The sequence below is a fragment of the Budorcas taxicolor genome, chromosome 3, assembly GCF_023091745.1.
Source record: "Budorcas taxicolor isolate Tak-1 chromosome 3, Takin1.1, whole genome shotgun sequence".
In the NCBI taxonomy this organism is placed as follows: domain Eukaryota; kingdom Metazoa; phylum Chordata; class Mammalia; order Artiodactyla; family Bovidae; genus Budorcas; species Budorcas taxicolor.
Genome location: NC_068912.1, coordinates 20303323 through 20320403, shown reverse-complemented (window position 1 = coordinate 20320403; position 17081 = coordinate 20303323). Strand labels below are relative to the sequence as shown.

Genomic DNA, 17081 nt, shown 5'->3' with positions numbered 1-17081 from the left:
TTAGGGTTAAGTGGAAATATGCTGGGAGACTACCGATTGGGCAGCTGCAGGCCCATCAATAAGTCATCAAAATGAGAATTTAAAATGAGAATAAAGGAAAAACATACCCGTACTGATGTTGGAGTAGATTTCTGAAAATCTTGGATCTCTATCTTGGGCAAACAGACTCTCTGACTTCTCAAGGGGCTTGCTGTGTTCTGGCCCTGTGGTTGTTACAGGCTGAACAGAAACCTGTGGAATGTAATGATAAAAATAACCATGAAGGTTTAACATGACAATTCAATAATTCAAAAATTTATATAAAGATACACATACACTTTAACTGGCTCTAGGGGACACTTCTTAAAGAAATGTTCACCATCCTTTAAAGATGACATACTAACCTGGGAATGATTGTAGCTGGTTAGTCCATCTCTTCCTGGTACCACATCTAATTCTGTTTGCTGCTGCTGCTGCCTACATGTTAAAGGCAAGTAAAAAGAAAAATAGGGGGAAAAATGTTATTTTAAAAAGGATCTGGGGAAAGGGCTTAAAATAAACAAAAAAGTGTGACTGTAGACTGCCACTCCCCGGGCTAGTCACTGCTCAATAAAGAATTGTTCCACCATTTCTCACCTGGGTGCCAGCTGCCCTGAGCCCATCTCCAGGGATAAATTAGCTGTGGGACCTAGCTGTGGCCTCTGGATCGTGTTGGACAGTGAAGGCCGTGGTTCCTGGCTAGAGTTTCTGGGAAAATGAAAAGTAGAGACAAGGAAGAAAAAAAAAAAAGTATCTGACTCTGTACAAAAGATACTACAGATTCCCTGGTACATGGGGTAATCACTGATAAATTCCCCTTTAAAGCCCAATCCCTATGATACCTGTAACCTTAGATTCAGCAAATAATTCGCACTATAAACAACATGGTACAAACAGAAACTATGTCCTATAGCCAAGAGTTCATCCTGTTTGGGCTCTAACTCCTTCCAGGTATTCAATACCTAGTAGTTGTGGATGTGTGTATGTATATGTTGCATATCCATATATTGTGTTTAAAAAAAGCCTAAGTAAAAAAACTGATGAAAGTACACACTGAAACATTAACAAAAACTATTTCTTGATGGTGAGAATTTCTTTCCTTCTCTTTACTATTTTCAATACTTTCCAAATTTTCTACAAAGAATATTAATTACAAAATAAAATATTAAGAATTAATTAAAACTAACTACAGTAGAAAAAACCGTAGTACACAAAAATGGGAAAAGCCATTATTTCCAGAAACAACTTCTTAAAAAGACTTAAAACATTTCAAAATTTAAGCAAAAGAGAAACACAAAACAGCTGTTATTCAGAAATATAAAGATGCAAAAAACCAAAACAACTATAATGACCTGAGTCCTAAGTTAATGAAAATTTCTAACTGAATCCACTGTTATACTAAATTAATTAACAAAAAATTAAACTTCATGAGCCCTAAAAGTTGAATTAGAGGATACAGAGACTCAATGTTGTCACCAGGTATTATTCACACTTGATAATTATTTCTAATCAGATCTTCAGAAGTGGGTTCAAGGCCAATTCTACACAGAAAGATTAAATGGAAAAGAAGTACCTTGACAACTGACACCCACTAGGATGGGCACAATAAAAAAAGACAGCAAGAACGTGGAGAGGCTGAACTCTCATACACTGCTGATGAGAAAAATACAGCACTGGTGCTCAGAACGCAAACTGGTACAGCAGCTTTGGAAAACAGTTTGGGAGTTTCTCAGAAGATTAAGCATAGAGTTACCATGTGACCCAGAAATTCTGGGCTGTGCTTAGTCGCTCAGTCATGTTCGACTCTTTGCGATCCCAGGGATTATATGTGCATGGGGATTCTCCAGGCAAGAATACTGGAGTGAGTTGCCATGCCCTCCTCCAGGGGATCTTGCCCAGCCCAGGGATCAAACCCAGGTCTCCTGCATTGCAGGTGGATTCTTTACCATCTGAACCACCAGGGAAGCCCAAGAATACTGGAGTGGGTAGAATATTCCTTCTCCAGGGGATCTTCCGAACCCAGGAATCAAACCAGGGTTTCCTGCATTGTAGGCAGATTCTTTACCAGCTGAGCTACCTAGGTATATACCCAAGAGAATAACATATCCACACAAGAAGTTGTACACAGATGTTCACAGCAGCATTCTTAGTATCCAAAAAATGTAAACAACTCAATATCTACCAATCAATGAACGGATAAACAAAAATGTGTTTCCATTTATAAGAAATGTCTAGATCAGGCAAATTTAGAGAGACACAGAATAGATTAAGTTACACAGGGCTTGAGGAAGATGCTGTTAATTAGTACAGGATTTCTTTGAGGGTAATAGATATTTTGTGTGTGGTAATACCCACACAGCCCTGTGACATACTAAAAAAATTATACCCTTTAAATGAGTAAACTGTATGGTATACGAAATCGATTTTAATAAAACTCTTACAAAGCTGAGAAAAAGTTCAAACAGAAAACAATCAAAGAATAGAGAAATAGAAACTAATAAATTAGTCAATATAGCTATGCTCTAAAGCAAACTATGGCCCACAGGCCAAATCCAGTCCACTGCCCGTTTCTGTAAACAGAAGTTTACTGGAACATAGCCATCTTTATTCATTTCATTTGTCTAGAACTGTTTTTGTGCTACAAGAGCAGAGTTGAGAAGCTGCAATAGAGACTGTATGTCCCACAATGCTGAAATATTTACTATCTGGTCTCAGGAAAGTTTGCAGACACCTGTTCTAGGAAAAAAAAAAAAATCTGCCAGACTAGAGCAATAAACTGATGTATAAAACAAAATTATTTCTAGACAAGACTGAAACAAAATTGAAATACAATTGACCTTTGAACAATTCGGGGGTTGGGGCACTGACTCTCCAAGTAGTCAAAAATCCGAGTATAACTTATATAGTCAGCCCTCCATATGGGGTTCATGTAGTACTATATTATTTACTATTGAAAAAATTCTGTGTATAAGTGGACCATTGCAGTTCAAACTCATGTTCAAAGGTCAACTGACCAAACTCTCTGCATGTCAGAATCTAGTCTCTAAGTCACTGTTTGCTAAAATTTTACTCTACTAGTGTAAATCAACTACATTCCTACAAAAAATTAAAAATTTTTTTATTCTACCTGGATGAACTACCCCAAATTCTAAGCAGTTGGCAGATGTGGAACTAATGGTATTTACTACTAGAAAAGGAGAAGGAAGAGGTAGGTAGCCAAGCAGACTTGGCCCATGAGAAATTCCAACACTGGAAAAGTTCTTTAAGGTACATACTTCACATTGGTGTTGGTACAGATGATGTACTCAATTTCATCTGAGTAAGGGTTCTGGAAAGTAAAAGAGCTGGTTCTCATCCAGAGCCATTCTCGGTTCTTAGACCGAAACCGGAACATGACAGACAGCACCTGGCCTTTTAACTTCACCACCTGAAAAAGTTTTCAAGCTATCAGTTGAAACTCACAAAAAATTTTCTTTAGACATGTACAATCCTAGGATTCTTGTGTCACTGTCCTTGAAATAACAATATCTTGCAATGTTACTAACAAAACAATGTGGGGAGTGAAACATTATTAAGCAACTAAATAATAAGGAGGTATATTTACCATGTTTCTTCTTAGAGTGCCAAGCTATCTGACCACTTTCACCAATGTCAAACAGGAATAACAATTATTTCCAGGAGAGAAAAGACTATGTTTCCCCAATTCCTTTGGAAAGTCCCTTAAAGATACACTGATCTAGCAAATTTACTAAAAGTTTAATGACATTGAACACAGCCTACATGCTGCTCCTCAATCCTAGTTTCTACCACTATGACTGAGAATTTCTGTTTTCACAGCACACATGAAGGTTTCTATAAATAAAACTAAAATGGCTTTAGTTTTATTTTGCTTTTTAAAAGAAAGTAATTTTTTTTATTATTTTCACTTCTGATCTCACACAATAGAAAATAATCTTTTGAATCCTCCTCCTTTATAATAAAAATATTAGAGGCTAACATTTGTTTTGTATTTACAATATGCCAAGGCCCAGGCTATGTGTTTTTCCTTTTTTTAAGAACAAATTTACTTAACATCTAAAAAAATGTTTTCATCTTTAACACTTACATGTGCTCACTGAATAATATATACACAATGAAAATAACATTTGTATACAAACCAAGTACTGGATTTGAAATCTGATTATTGCTGTACGTATCTACACCAACAGAGTATAAATTCAGTACTTCAAAATACCTACACTATAAATTGCTTTTTAACCAAAAGTTAAGTGATAACATTTGTGTTTAAGTTGACAGAAGAGTGGCAGTAATTGCTGATATTACAGTTTGAGAAATAATTATAACAGAAAATGGGATATATTTCACTTAATAATAAAATGGTACATTTAAAATATATAAATAAAACTTTTAAAAATCAAATGTGAAACAAAGTACAGCAAGAACCAAAATGGGAAGAAAACAAGGAAAACAAGCTTCTTTAGAAACAGTAACTAAATTTATGTACTGAGAAGCAAAAAGAAATATAAATCCATCTAGACTTAAGAAATATCAAAATCTAGAAATCAGCAACTAGTAAGCAGCAACTAGTCTGCACAGTAAAAAGTACCTTTGCTTAGTACTCTAGTATCACAGCGGCAACTGATGTCAGAATAAAAACCTTGAGATCACAGTGTGTCTGAATCACCCATTGCTTTGGAATAAACATTTTTCTACAAGTGATAAAATGGTAGGAACTCTGTGGCCAAATGTGTCAGAATTATGAATTTCATGGATTTAAAATATACTGTACAATATCTTCTCACACTGCCAGAAGTCCATGTCTTTAGCTTTGAACAGTTTCAACAGAAGTCAGAACAGCTTTTCTAAGACTGCACATATAATGCAATGTGATCCTTCTGCACGGATAAAACAAGTGATGCTGAAAAATCAGGAGACACTTTTTACTGCCATTGTCTGATTTCCTCTAGAAGTTGAGCTATGTGTTTTAAATGCTTTATCTTATTTGCCTACTGTATCAGTAAAAATACTATGCTGTGCTGTGGTTAGTCATGTCTGACTCTTTGCGACCTCATGGACTACAGCCCGCCAGGCACCGCTGTCTATGGGAATTCTCCAGCCAAGAATACTAGAGTGGGTTGCCATGCCCTCTTCCAGGGATCAAACCCAGGTCTCCCACATTGCAGGTGCATTCTTTAATGACTGAACCACAAAGGAAGCTCAAGAATACTGGAGTGGGTAGTTTATCCCTTCTCCAGGGGATCTTCCCGACCCAGGAATCAAACTGAGGTCTCCTGCGTTGCAGGTGGATTCTTTACCAACTGAGCTACCAGGGAAACCCAGTAATAACACTAGTGAGGCTTAAAGAGGGAAATTAACCCATCTAATATAAAGTAAGAGTACCATCTAAAGCCAAGTCTGTCCTGAAATTAGAATTCACCAGATGTTTTCAGAATCTAGGGCCTAAAAAGTACAATTAAGAGTTAGCTTACAATTAAGAGTTAACTCTTACTTATCTATAGGAGAACTGTGAAATGAATTATTCAACTACTACCCACTGTTAAGTGCAGAATATTTAAAATACTTTAAAGATGGCCGCTTTGATGTTGAGCAGCCAAAGCCAAACAGAAACACCTTGAACATTACATTATCCATAATTTCCAAGTACTGGTCCCTTTCTGTTTCTTAAAAATACAAGTTAAGTAACAGTGTAAAACTGCAAGGCCTGCCATAGTGCTCGATTAATCAGTACTCAATAAATATTTGTTGGATGAATGTAATAATAGATATTAGACAAAAATATTACTCCAATTCAAACCAGGAAAAAAAGCTACCTGTTGGAAGCTGTCTCTTAGAAGCTGCTGGTCTTCAGGATGACAGAATTCTACAATATTCTTTCCTAAGAGTTCCTAAAAGAGGAAAAGAAAAGTAAGATCAACACTTTTATGATCACCTAACTTCCCTGGCCCGTTAGGAGAGGAACTGGATTTAATTTCTCTTGCTTTTATCCTAGGATTATAGAGGGGAAAAAAAAACATAAAAAACTGGAATCTGCTAAATAACTGACCTCTAGGGAAATTATCTTTTTCAGGATATTGCACATTTATTTTAACTGCATTTTTTACAGATTTGAGGTATAATTTAGATAGGCTCACTCATTCCAAGTGTATTTTATAATTTTAATTTAATGGTCTATAATACATTTATATAGTTATACAACCATTATCCCCAATTCAGTTTTAGAACATACCCACTGCCCCTAAAATGTCCTTTCTGCCAGTCTGAGGTCAATCCCTGTGCCATCCACTGATCTGCTTTCTGCTTCTTTAGTTTTGCTTCTCTGTACAAATGGAATCATAGAACAGGCAGTCTTGGGTCTGGCTTCTTTCATTTAACCTAATATTTTAATGAAGTTCATCTGTATTGTTCCAAATATCAATAGAATATCCTTTTTATTGCTTATAGGTATTCTAACATGGATATATCACAGTGTGTATCCATTCATTAGTTAAAGGACATTTAGGCTGTTTTCACTTTTTGGCTATTACGAATAATACAATCATGAACATCCGTGTATAAGTCTTTCTGTGAACATGTGCTTTCTTTCTCTTGGGTAAATACTTAGGAGTGGACCTGCTAATTCGTACGGTAAGTGGGTGTTTAACTTTTTAAGAAACTGCCAAAATATTTTTCCAAAGTAGTTTACCATTTTACTTATCTACCAACAATGTATGAAGGTTCTGTTTCTCCATGGCCTTGCCAGTATTTTTTGATTATACCCATTCTAATGGGATACAGTGGTATCTCACTGTAGTTTTAATGTGTATTTTCCTAATGACAAGCAACTTTTTATGTGCTATTCATATTTTTTCTTTGATGAAATGTCTATTCAAATCTTGTGCTCTTTTTTTTTAACCGGCTGGTTATCTTAATAAGTTTTAAGAGTTCTTCATATATTTTGGATATAAATCTTTTATCAGATATATGATTTGTAAATATTTTCTCCCAATTTGTGGCTAGTCTTTTCATTTTCTTAATGATCTCCTTTTAGGAGGGCAAATTTTAACTTTTATGAAACCCAACTTATCAAATTTATTTTGTGAACCATGTTTTTAGTGTCATAAAAAAATCTTTGTCTAGGGAATTCCCTGGCAGTCTGCTGGGTAGGACTCGGTGTTTTCACTGCCATGGCCCAGGTTCAATTCTTGGTGGGGAGCACTAAGATCCACCAGGCTACACAGTACAGCAAAAAAAAAAAAAGCCTTTGCCTAACCCAAGATCACAAAGATTTTCTCCTAGTTTCTTCCAGAAGTTTTATATCTGTGGTTCTTACACCTTTACATCTTGGAGTTGACTTCTGTGTATGCTATGAAGTAAGAGTCTAAGTTCTTTTTGTTTTATTCTGTTTTGCACATGAATATCCAATCGTCCCATCCCCATCTATTGGAAAAGCTTCTTTTCCCTTGAATTATCTTGATATCTTTGTTGAAAATTAGCTGATCAGTTGACCATAAATGTGAGAATAGACTCCATTCTGATCTACTGATCTAATAACTATCCCTATACCAACACCACACTGTCTTGGTTTAACAACAGTTTTACAACAGGTGCTGCATTAGGAAGTGTAAATGACTTTGTTCTTCTTTTTCAAGATCTCTTTTTCACCAGCTTCTTTACACAGCCACAGCCACAAGTCCCTCCTGGTGACTAGAATTTTGAAGTTTATGTAACGACCTATTTCTCAATTCAGATATAGTTATATCTGGTCTTCAGAATGAGATATCTAAATAAATCATAATAACTAGTGCTAAAGTTGCATGTTTAATGGGTTATTATGCACCTAGATTGATTATATGAATTATCTAAAGGTGGCCATATCATTATAGCTAGATAAAGTGCATCATTATCTGTATTAATAGCATTAATAACAAAGAAATACATATTCATACCTGTTGCTCCCACCTGGTTTCACAAGTTGTATTTTTCTAGCTCAGATGCTAACCTTGGTAGGAAGTTAAGATTATACTTAGCTATCAATAGAATAGGATCATCTCTTTTTCTGAGCTAGGGCTGCTATGTTTTGACTATCTCTAGAATTACATGAATGAATAATCTCAGCACATCCAAGGGAAAACAGAGGCCTAAATATCAGTGGTGAAACAACTCCAGCTCCTCACCTGTGGCTGGTAGCCAACAGTAGCCACACAGCGATGATCCACAAAAGTGAAGAGTCCCTCAATATTGTGTCGAGAGATGAACTCTGTTGGTTGACAAACATTACTCATGTCTGTACAGTTGGGAGAACTAGTTACCTGAAAGTAAAGAGATAAAAATGAGATAAAGAGAGATACCATTTTTTACAGATGTACTTCCCATCAGGTTCCCAATTTTAGGAATTTCTGAACTGTCACAACTCATCCAGAAAGGAAAAAACGATAATCACAGATAGGGCATAAGGCCTAGCTCCACTCCCACACATGTACTCTTCACTAACTCTGTGAAGAAAGATAAAAATTCATTCAACCCCAAACCCACCTACTTTCATTTAGCTAAGTTGTATTGATTATTCATATTGGAAAATTATTCTCCCAAGTAATCAAGAAACATCTGTTTTTGTAAGGAAAAATCAAAATAATTCCATTTCCCTACTGTCAGTCATGAAATGAAAAATGAGAAGAACTCTTTTACATTGTATAGGAGCAAAAGAAATTAGTTGGAAATAGAAAATTTAGCTCAGCAAAGCTAAGAGTATGAAAGAGGAAAAGACTTCTCTCTCTAAAAGATCTTTCACTGTCTTCAGTTTCTGCTAAATTGAACAGAAGCAATGTTAAGTGTGAATGCCACATTCCTTCAAATATTTGGAGATTTTCAGAATGCTTCATTTGTATTCAGAGAGCAAAAGAAAAAAATAACATGAACACATCCTGAAGATTTTCTCCCACTGAATGCGGGTGATATATTAACCAATGCAGAAAATTCATACTTGCCTGCAGTCTGCCAATGGCCACTAGGCAAAACTTGCTCCCCTGGCTAGCTTCTGGGTCATCATCTGGAAGTGAGACACCTTCAAGAAGTTGAAGTTAGAAGGTTTAACGTGTATCTCAAACACAACTGCCTTCAAAAATTAGGTGCGTAAAGATTTAAAACACACACAGATATGATGAGACTAGGTATAAAACAACAGAGTGCTAAAAGACAAGAATAAAGGTAAATAACCGAAAGAACTTACCATATATATCAGGTACTGTTTCAAGTATTTTTATACACGTTAATTCATATACTATACTCACATTAACTATAAAAAATTACAAAGCACAGGTCCTACACAAAGTATTCTAAAAGATTAAGATGGCCAAACCAAATACATATGAAGGCACTGTATTTGGTCACTCTGTGACCATATCATCATTAAGAGAAGAGATGTCTTGCCTAACCTGTGACTTTCAGATTAAGCAAACAATCAAAAATGAAATTAAACCAAACATCAATAGTTATCTTCTTTGGAAAAGAGAGAAGCCAGGACTTCAATGTTTTATATGGAAAGGGAAGACGGTTCCATTTTCCCGCTACTCTTTGCATATTTATCCTCTTTTTACCAAGAAAAAATTACTATTTCTTTGAAAGCTACATAGACATATAAAAGACCATATATATTGCAAATGTAGCGTTTATACAGTATACAATCTAAAAAGTTCAAACATCATTACAACTTAAAATTATTTTATCTTTATCACATTTAACTACCATTTTGGGGGTGCCTACCATATGCCAGGCACTAGGCTAAGTTCTTTTCTTACACTAAACCTAATCCTCATAATAACTCTCTATGGGTTATATTATCTCCAGATTATAGATGAGAAAATTGAGGGTTTTTTAAGTCAAGTAACTTACTAAGATACACCACTAGTAAACAACATCAGAAACAAACCTAGATTTTTACAAATTCAAACTTTAACCTCTTACCAAAATACACTACCTTGCCTCTCTTAGCTGCTATCCCTCTAGAACCCCCAATTCCCAGTCATACCTATCCAGCAGGAAGGTAATTAAGTTGCTAAGATTTGGAAATTCTGACCAGCCAGGTTAAGAGGCTGATCCTTGTACCCCAACCACTTTTCTCACATTTCCTTTTGACCTTTAGTTCCAGTAAAAGACACAGCCAATACTGAGTCATTTTCAAGTCTGAAAAATCCATCTCCCTAACTGGAATAGAAAATCCATAATGGAAGGGAAAGAGTCCACTTTTTCTCTCCTATCTTCTTACAGTTTATACCAAAGCAAATTTCATATGCAACAGGTATATGAAAAATGTTAGCTAACTTTCTTGGACTCTGAGGAAGCTGCACCCAGAAAGAAAGCACTATTCAACTTTCCTACCTGCTGGAGGCCAGGCCTTGATATAGCCTGTGCAGTGGACCACCACGAAATGAGGTTCCCCATCCTTCGCAGAGCCAAGTCCATTCCTAGAGAAATTACAAGTGTCAGGAAAAAACTTTACTCAGAATCATTTAAAAAGCAATGCTGGCTTAGTACGTTTAACTTTAGGCTACTGGGTGTTTAAATAATAGGATGACTATACTTGGACCTTTCCCACCCAAAAGTGACCACCATATTGTTTACCTTTGCCAAAGTGAAGCAACTGAAAGGTACTGCAGCAGGGAGAAAGCAGGTAAAGTGGGAGTGTAACTTCCTTAAACAGGATGAGTAAAAGATGCTTTAGAAGTTCAGGAAAAATAAAAATGTCACTGAGAAGTGAGGGATGAGGATAAGGGCTGCTGAAGGAAGTACTATAGTAAGATAGCTGAAAATGTGATGATCTCTACAGGTACTTGATCATCCCTTTGGGTTGTTTTTTTTTTTTTTACTGCTTAAGGTCTCACCTGCATCTGTTTCTCACAAAGCTCAGCCTATTCATGGAGACTGAATCCACAGAGCTATTGCCACACCTGTTTCAATGAACAGAGAGATTAAAAGCAATTAAGATGCACTATCATTCATACAACTTGAAAAAAAAAAAAACAACAACCAAAAAATGGGCAGATCTTTAGACATTTCTCCAAAGAAGAAATACAGATGGCCAACAGGTATGTGAAAAGTGGCTTGATACTGCTAATTAATAGAGAAATGCAAATCAAAACTATAATGAGGTACCACCTCAAACTGGTCAGAATGGCCATAATTAAAAAGTCTACAAATAAATGCTGGAGAGGATGTGGAGAAAGGGGAACCCTCCTACGCTGATGGGAGGAATTCAAGTTGATGCAGCCACTGTGGAAAACAGTATGGAGGTTCCTCAGAATACTCAAAACAGAATTACCATAGGATCCAGCAAAATTGTAATTTAAAAAGATAAATGTATTCCTATGTTCATAGCAGCACTACTCACAATAGCCAAGACATGGAAGCAACCTAAATGTCCATCTACAGAGGAATGGGTAAACAAGATGTGGTACATATATAAAATGGAATACTATTCAGCCAAAAAAAGAATGCCATTTGCAGCAACATGGATGAATCTAGCTATTATCATACCAAGTGAAATAAGAAAAAGAAAGGCAAATAACATATGATATCACTTCTATGTGGAATCTAAAATAGGATACAAGTGAACCTATCTATGAAACAGAATCAGGGACACAGAGAATAGACAGGGGGTTGCAAAGGGGGGTAAAGGTGGCAGAGGTTTGGACTGGGAGTCTGGGATTAGCTGATGCAAACTGGAATATATAGAATGGATAAACAAAAGGTCCTACTGAATGACACAGGGAACTATATTCAATATTCTGTGATAAACCATAATGGAAAAGAATATGAAAAAGAATGTATACATAGATATATGTATCACTGAGTCCCTTTGTTGTTCAGCAGTAATTACTACAATACTGTAATTCAACCACATTTCAATAAAACAATAAATTAAGGAAAAAAAGCTGCACTATCAAAGAAGTTTTCATCATTTAACAGCCAGATAACAGGCTCTGGATACAACTTGACACAGAAAATTGGCAACAATGCTCCTAACAATGAAAGATAAAGAAGTCAGGTTTGGTATTTCTAAAACTTGTTAACTGTCTCAGAGTTTTTAAGTCAAAATGTTCTATATGCTCTACAAATGGAGATATTCTCTACATCAGGAGTTAGTACACTTTTTCTGTAAATAACCAGACAGCAAATATTTTCAGATCTGTGGGCCAAACCATTTGTTACAACTAGTTGACTCTGCTATTAAGAGTATGAAAGCAGCCAGACAGTATGTCAATAAATGGGCATGGCTATGTTCCAATAAAGCTTTATTTACAAAGAGAGTTGAGGTTTGTAGACTCCAGCACTATGCTGCAACAAAATCTATTTGCTGTATTTTGTTATTATCTAGGACTTCCCAGGTGGCACCAGTCGTAAAGAACCTGCCTACCAATGCAGGAGACTTAAAGAGATGCTGGTCCGATCCCTGGATTGGGAAGACCCCGGGAGGAGAGGAGCCTGGAGGGCTACGGTCCATAGGATCACAGAGTCAGACACGACTAAAGCGACTTAGCACGCACACAATCACGTTATTATTTACCTTGCTCCTCTGTATGTCATTGCAATAGCCATGTCCACATATTGGGACACTCTCTCCCATTCTCACTACTTTCTTTCTCTCATTTCTTTAATAATAAAATGTACATATAATCTTATGTGTCATGCACTATTCTAAGCATCTTTTAAAAATTTATTTATTTTGGTGTGCTGAGTCCTCACTGCTACACGTGGGCTTTTCATTACAGCGCTTCTCTTGTTGAGGAGCATGGGTTCTAGGCAGTAGTTGTGGCACGATGGCTTAGTTTCTCTGAGGCCTGTGGGATCTTCCCAGACCGGGGATCGAACCTGTGTCCCCTGCACTGGCAAGTGGATTCTTAACCACTGGACCACCAGAGAAGTCCTAAGCATTTTTATATATATCTATTCATCTAATCTTTGTAACAACTTTATGAGGCTGATAGAACTCCCAATATTAGGTGAAGAAATAAAAACACAAGGCAGTCATTTAATCCATTCAAGGTCAGAAGATAAGTGATAAATCCAGTAGTCTGGGTCTAGAAGCTACTCCAAACCACTAAGCCATATAATATTAAATTTTGTAACACCCCCAGGAAACCTTTCTTAATATCCTACTCATCACTTCTAATGAGCATCCTCTCAACAGTCAATTTCCATTACACAACCTGAATTTATTTTGTAACATGAAGAGATGTCTTCTCTATCTGTGATGAAAACTACCACCATCCTTTCTTCAGAATCCTAAAATGTACAGTATATAATTTACAAATGTTGAATATTAAGTGAAAAGAATCAGAAAGTCTTAAATCTCTACTGAAGGGAAGGGAGGGGGGCAGAAGTGGCCTGGGTACATGGATGTTGTCTTGGAATACACCAGGAAAAATATATAGATACTGGCATCCAACCAGTATGGATTAAAATAAAATCCTGAATCAAACATGGGAAGTCAATTTCTTTGTGTCATTTTTTTTTAAATCAGCAAAATAGTAACCTTGAAATCTACTCTACGGGGCAGTTGTGGAAAATGAGATGACACATAAAGCACCTATCTATCATAAGAAGAATTCAGTAAATACTAGTTTGCTTATCACTTTGTGTTATGACTAAATCGGGTCTTGAGAGTTACATTTAATCTACCTGGAGCTTAGATTTAGATTCATGTTGATGTATGGCAAAACCAATACAATACTGTAAAGTAATTAGCCTCCAATTAAAATAAATAAAATTTTTTTAAAAGTTTAACTCCTCTGACCAGAAATTAAACCCTCAGCTCTGAATTCTTCCTATGACAAGTCACAATCCTCATCCTGACACTCACCTCATACGACAAATAAATGATCTCCTTGAGCCCATACACATCCTCATGGAAGACTGCTGACCTTCCTTTTTCACTGTTCCAGTCTTCAGATCCAGTATACGCCCTGAAAAGGATGTGAAGAAGAGTCTGGAGTACATTCTTGTGTGCAGGGAAGAGGGGGAAGAGATACTGGAGGCAAAGCTAAGTAAATATCCACGCTCTTCAATCTCCTTGCTTATAACAGAATAAGCCAAGTATGAGACGGATTTTTTTCAAGTCTAAAACACCTCGATTCCCATCAATGAATCTTACGCTTCAGTTCAAAGGCAGCACTGGAAATAACTTTATGCAAGGGAAGACAGGAACAGAAGTAGGTAGAGCTGGCAAACAAGAGCAAGGTTATATTCTTGGGACTGATTATTTTTATACACATGCATGCATGTACGCACACACACACACAGAGTGAATGTCATTGGTTTAAAAACGAATAGTTTTATATGCTATAGAAAAACGCATCTGTCTCATGCTAAAATTGTCCCTCCTATAGTATATAGAAACCAAATGGGAACTTTTGAGAAGAACTAGAAAAATGAAATCCATAAAAACATAAAAGAAGGGAAAGCTATACCAACATTAATATGACCATCATGGATTTGATTTCAATTACTAGCTTTAATCTGCTTCCACATTAAAATTTTTTCCAGATTGCTTAGGAGCAGATGTGACTTATTTCCTTCAGCCAAACTCTGGCAAAGGACCGAATAACATTAAACGGAGGCAGCTGGGAGCGGGGGACAAAAAAAAAGACAGAAAAATAGCACAGATACAAACAAACAAAAAACACCTGATATACTGAACGATAATCATTCCCCTCTAAAATAAAAATGTATCATCATAGAACCAAGTACAAAGTCAAAGCCAAGCACAACTTGGTAGAAAAAAATATCAAGTAATTACCCATACAAATGAGACATAAGCATGGATAATTTAATTCTTTTAAAATGACAAGGGAGGTGGTGGTATTGTAGGTTTGGCCTTTATGGTATATTTACACTAATATTAAGCTTAAAGTAAACTTTTATATAAACACTGTCACTAATGAAACATTTTCTAAGGATGAGCTACAAAATATATTACTTGCATGTGGACAAAAAGAACAGATTATACTCATGAAAGAAGAAAATTCTAAGAGTTTCGCCAGATAAAATGGGAAAATTTAAGCGTTAAAATACCTCTTCTATCTCAGGAAAAAAGAAGAAAGGACTTGCCATTCATTTCCCATCTACGTAACTCATACCTGTCAGTGCATTTTCCGAAGTGGAAAGCTGCTCACGAAGTTTGTCCACATCATCTGGGTGCACCTGATCATACAGCGTGCTACCAAACCACTCAGACTGTGGCTGGTTCAAAACTGGGGTCACTGAGTCAGAGACATACACCACCCGGCCTGTCTCACATGAGACAATAAACAGAAAGCCGTCTGCTGCCTCCAAGATCAAATGTTTCAGTTCCTGCCCAAGGAAGAGAAATACAAGTTAATACTGAACTCTTTTGAAAAAAACAAATGTTACTACGGAAAGAAGGAAGACCCTTCAGACCATATGTATCTTTCCATAAACAACTGTGGCCTTCTGTTCGACCCACCGGCACAGCTTTGTACCTTAAATGTAATCACCTTCACTGACAAGGTAGCTTTTTCCAATAGATAGTTCATCAGTCTGTCTATGTGACTATCCACCTCCCTCCTCTTTACCTCAGATCTCGAAACAGATAATAAAAATGCTTACTATTAACAAAAATTGAGTTCTTGATCTCACCCTTTCTGGTCTCTTAGGATGATGCGCTACAAGTACTCATATTTTCTCTTTCCCCTCAAATCTTAAACATGATCAAGTTTTCTTAACGCTATACAAAACTTCCCTCAACTCTGCCCAACTCATCTTCCAGGGCCAAGCTTAAATTAAGAGTAATGTTAAACTCACTGGCTCTACTCCCTTACTTTTTATGTATTTCTCAGTCTATCTGCAATCTTCCCTCTCAACCACGACATCTTTTTTCAGCAGGTTACTATTAGTAATGTATTCCTAACTGGCAACTCAAGTGCTCTTACCTGAGTCTGTGCACAATGTCACTAGAGATCTGACAGTGTTGTTCATTCTATCCTTTAGAATTTATTTCTGCCTAGCTTCTATGACACCATTCTCGAACTTTTACCTCCTTTCCAAATGTCAGTTGTCTGCTTTAAGCTCCTTTTCCTCTGTTCAAGTTTCAAGTGCGGGCATTTCCAACATTCTATCTTAAGCTCTCTCCTCTATTTATTCCATACTCTCTGAGAAATCATATCCACTTCTCCGCTATGAAATGATACCCAAGTCTACATTTCTAGACTTGCCTAAAATCTACTAAGCATCTCCAAATAGACATTCTATCAGCAACTCAATTTCAACATTTCAAAACCCAGCATCATTTCCCTCTTCAAAAACAATCCTCTGTGCTCTTCCAGCACTCTCTTTCTTGATTAATAACATCCCCTTCCTCTCAGGGTATAGGTCTAAAAAATCTAACTAATCTCTCACACTCCAGTGATAACTCAGCTTATCAATTCTATTTTTGAATATAACATCACTGTCTTAGTTATCTCATGCCAAGACTAATGGTCTCCCTGCTTTCACTCTTTCCAGTCCATCCTTAAAATGCTACCACATTTTTTATAGCTACCCATTGCCTAAAAATTAAAATCTAAGTTATTTAACATAACACTTAAATATTCCTTCATCAGGTGCCCCAGGGCATGCTAAACTGATTTTCCTTGAATAAAACCTGATTATTCTCACGGTGCTTTTAATCAAGCTATTTCCAATATTTACAATATTATTCCCCTATTCTTTGCTTTCCATATTTACACTTCACATATTTACACAGGACTTATTATTGCACCTCTGATAGGGATTGGATTCTGTGTTTACATCATGATTTATTTATTTACACATGTTTTCATCTGTGACTACCTCTTACCATTCTTTACATTTCTAACAGCACAAAGTATCTGGATAGCTCACCAAAAGTGCCTAACTGGAAACCACTGAATCAATATCTATATGTATTCTGTTAGTACAAATTGATTAGCTATTTCAATGTACATATATATATAATCTGTGTTATATGTGCTTTCATATAGACCATCCTATTTGGAAAAATTTTATTGCTTTCTTCCAAACCACATTCCTTC

The 17081-nt window shown here is 36.3% G+C and overlaps 1 protein-coding gene across 4 annotated transcripts in view; it reads right to left on the bottom strand.

Annotated features, from left to right (window-relative positions):
• ARNT (aryl hydrocarbon receptor nuclear translocator) overlaps window positions 1–17081 on the bottom strand; it is a 68042-nt gene that overhangs the window by 5240 nt on the left and 45721 nt on the right. For 3 of the 4 annotated variants that reach the window (XM_052637988.1, XM_052637991.1, XM_052637990.1), the window contains 11 exons: window positions 15150–15363; window positions 13874–13976; window positions 10896–10961; window positions 10393–10478; window positions 9003–9079; window positions 8193–8327; window positions 5850–5924; window positions 3294–3445; window positions 616–726; window positions 384–456; window positions 108–231 (listed from right to left, as the gene is read on the bottom strand). In XM_052637988.1, the coding sequence (XP_052493948.1) occupies window positions 108–231; window positions 384–456; window positions 616–726; window positions 3294–3445; window positions 5850–5924; window positions 8193–8327; window positions 9003–9079; window positions 10393–10478; window positions 10896–10961; window positions 13874–13976; window positions 15150–15363 (1216 nt within the window). The remainder of the gene's footprint in view (window positions 1–107; window positions 232–383; window positions 457–615; window positions 727–3293; window positions 3446–5849; window positions 5925–8192; window positions 8328–9002; window positions 9080–10392; window positions 10479–10895; window positions 10962–13873; window positions 13977–15149; window positions 15364–17081) is intronic. The other variant, XM_052637989.1, reaches the window with a different exon arrangement.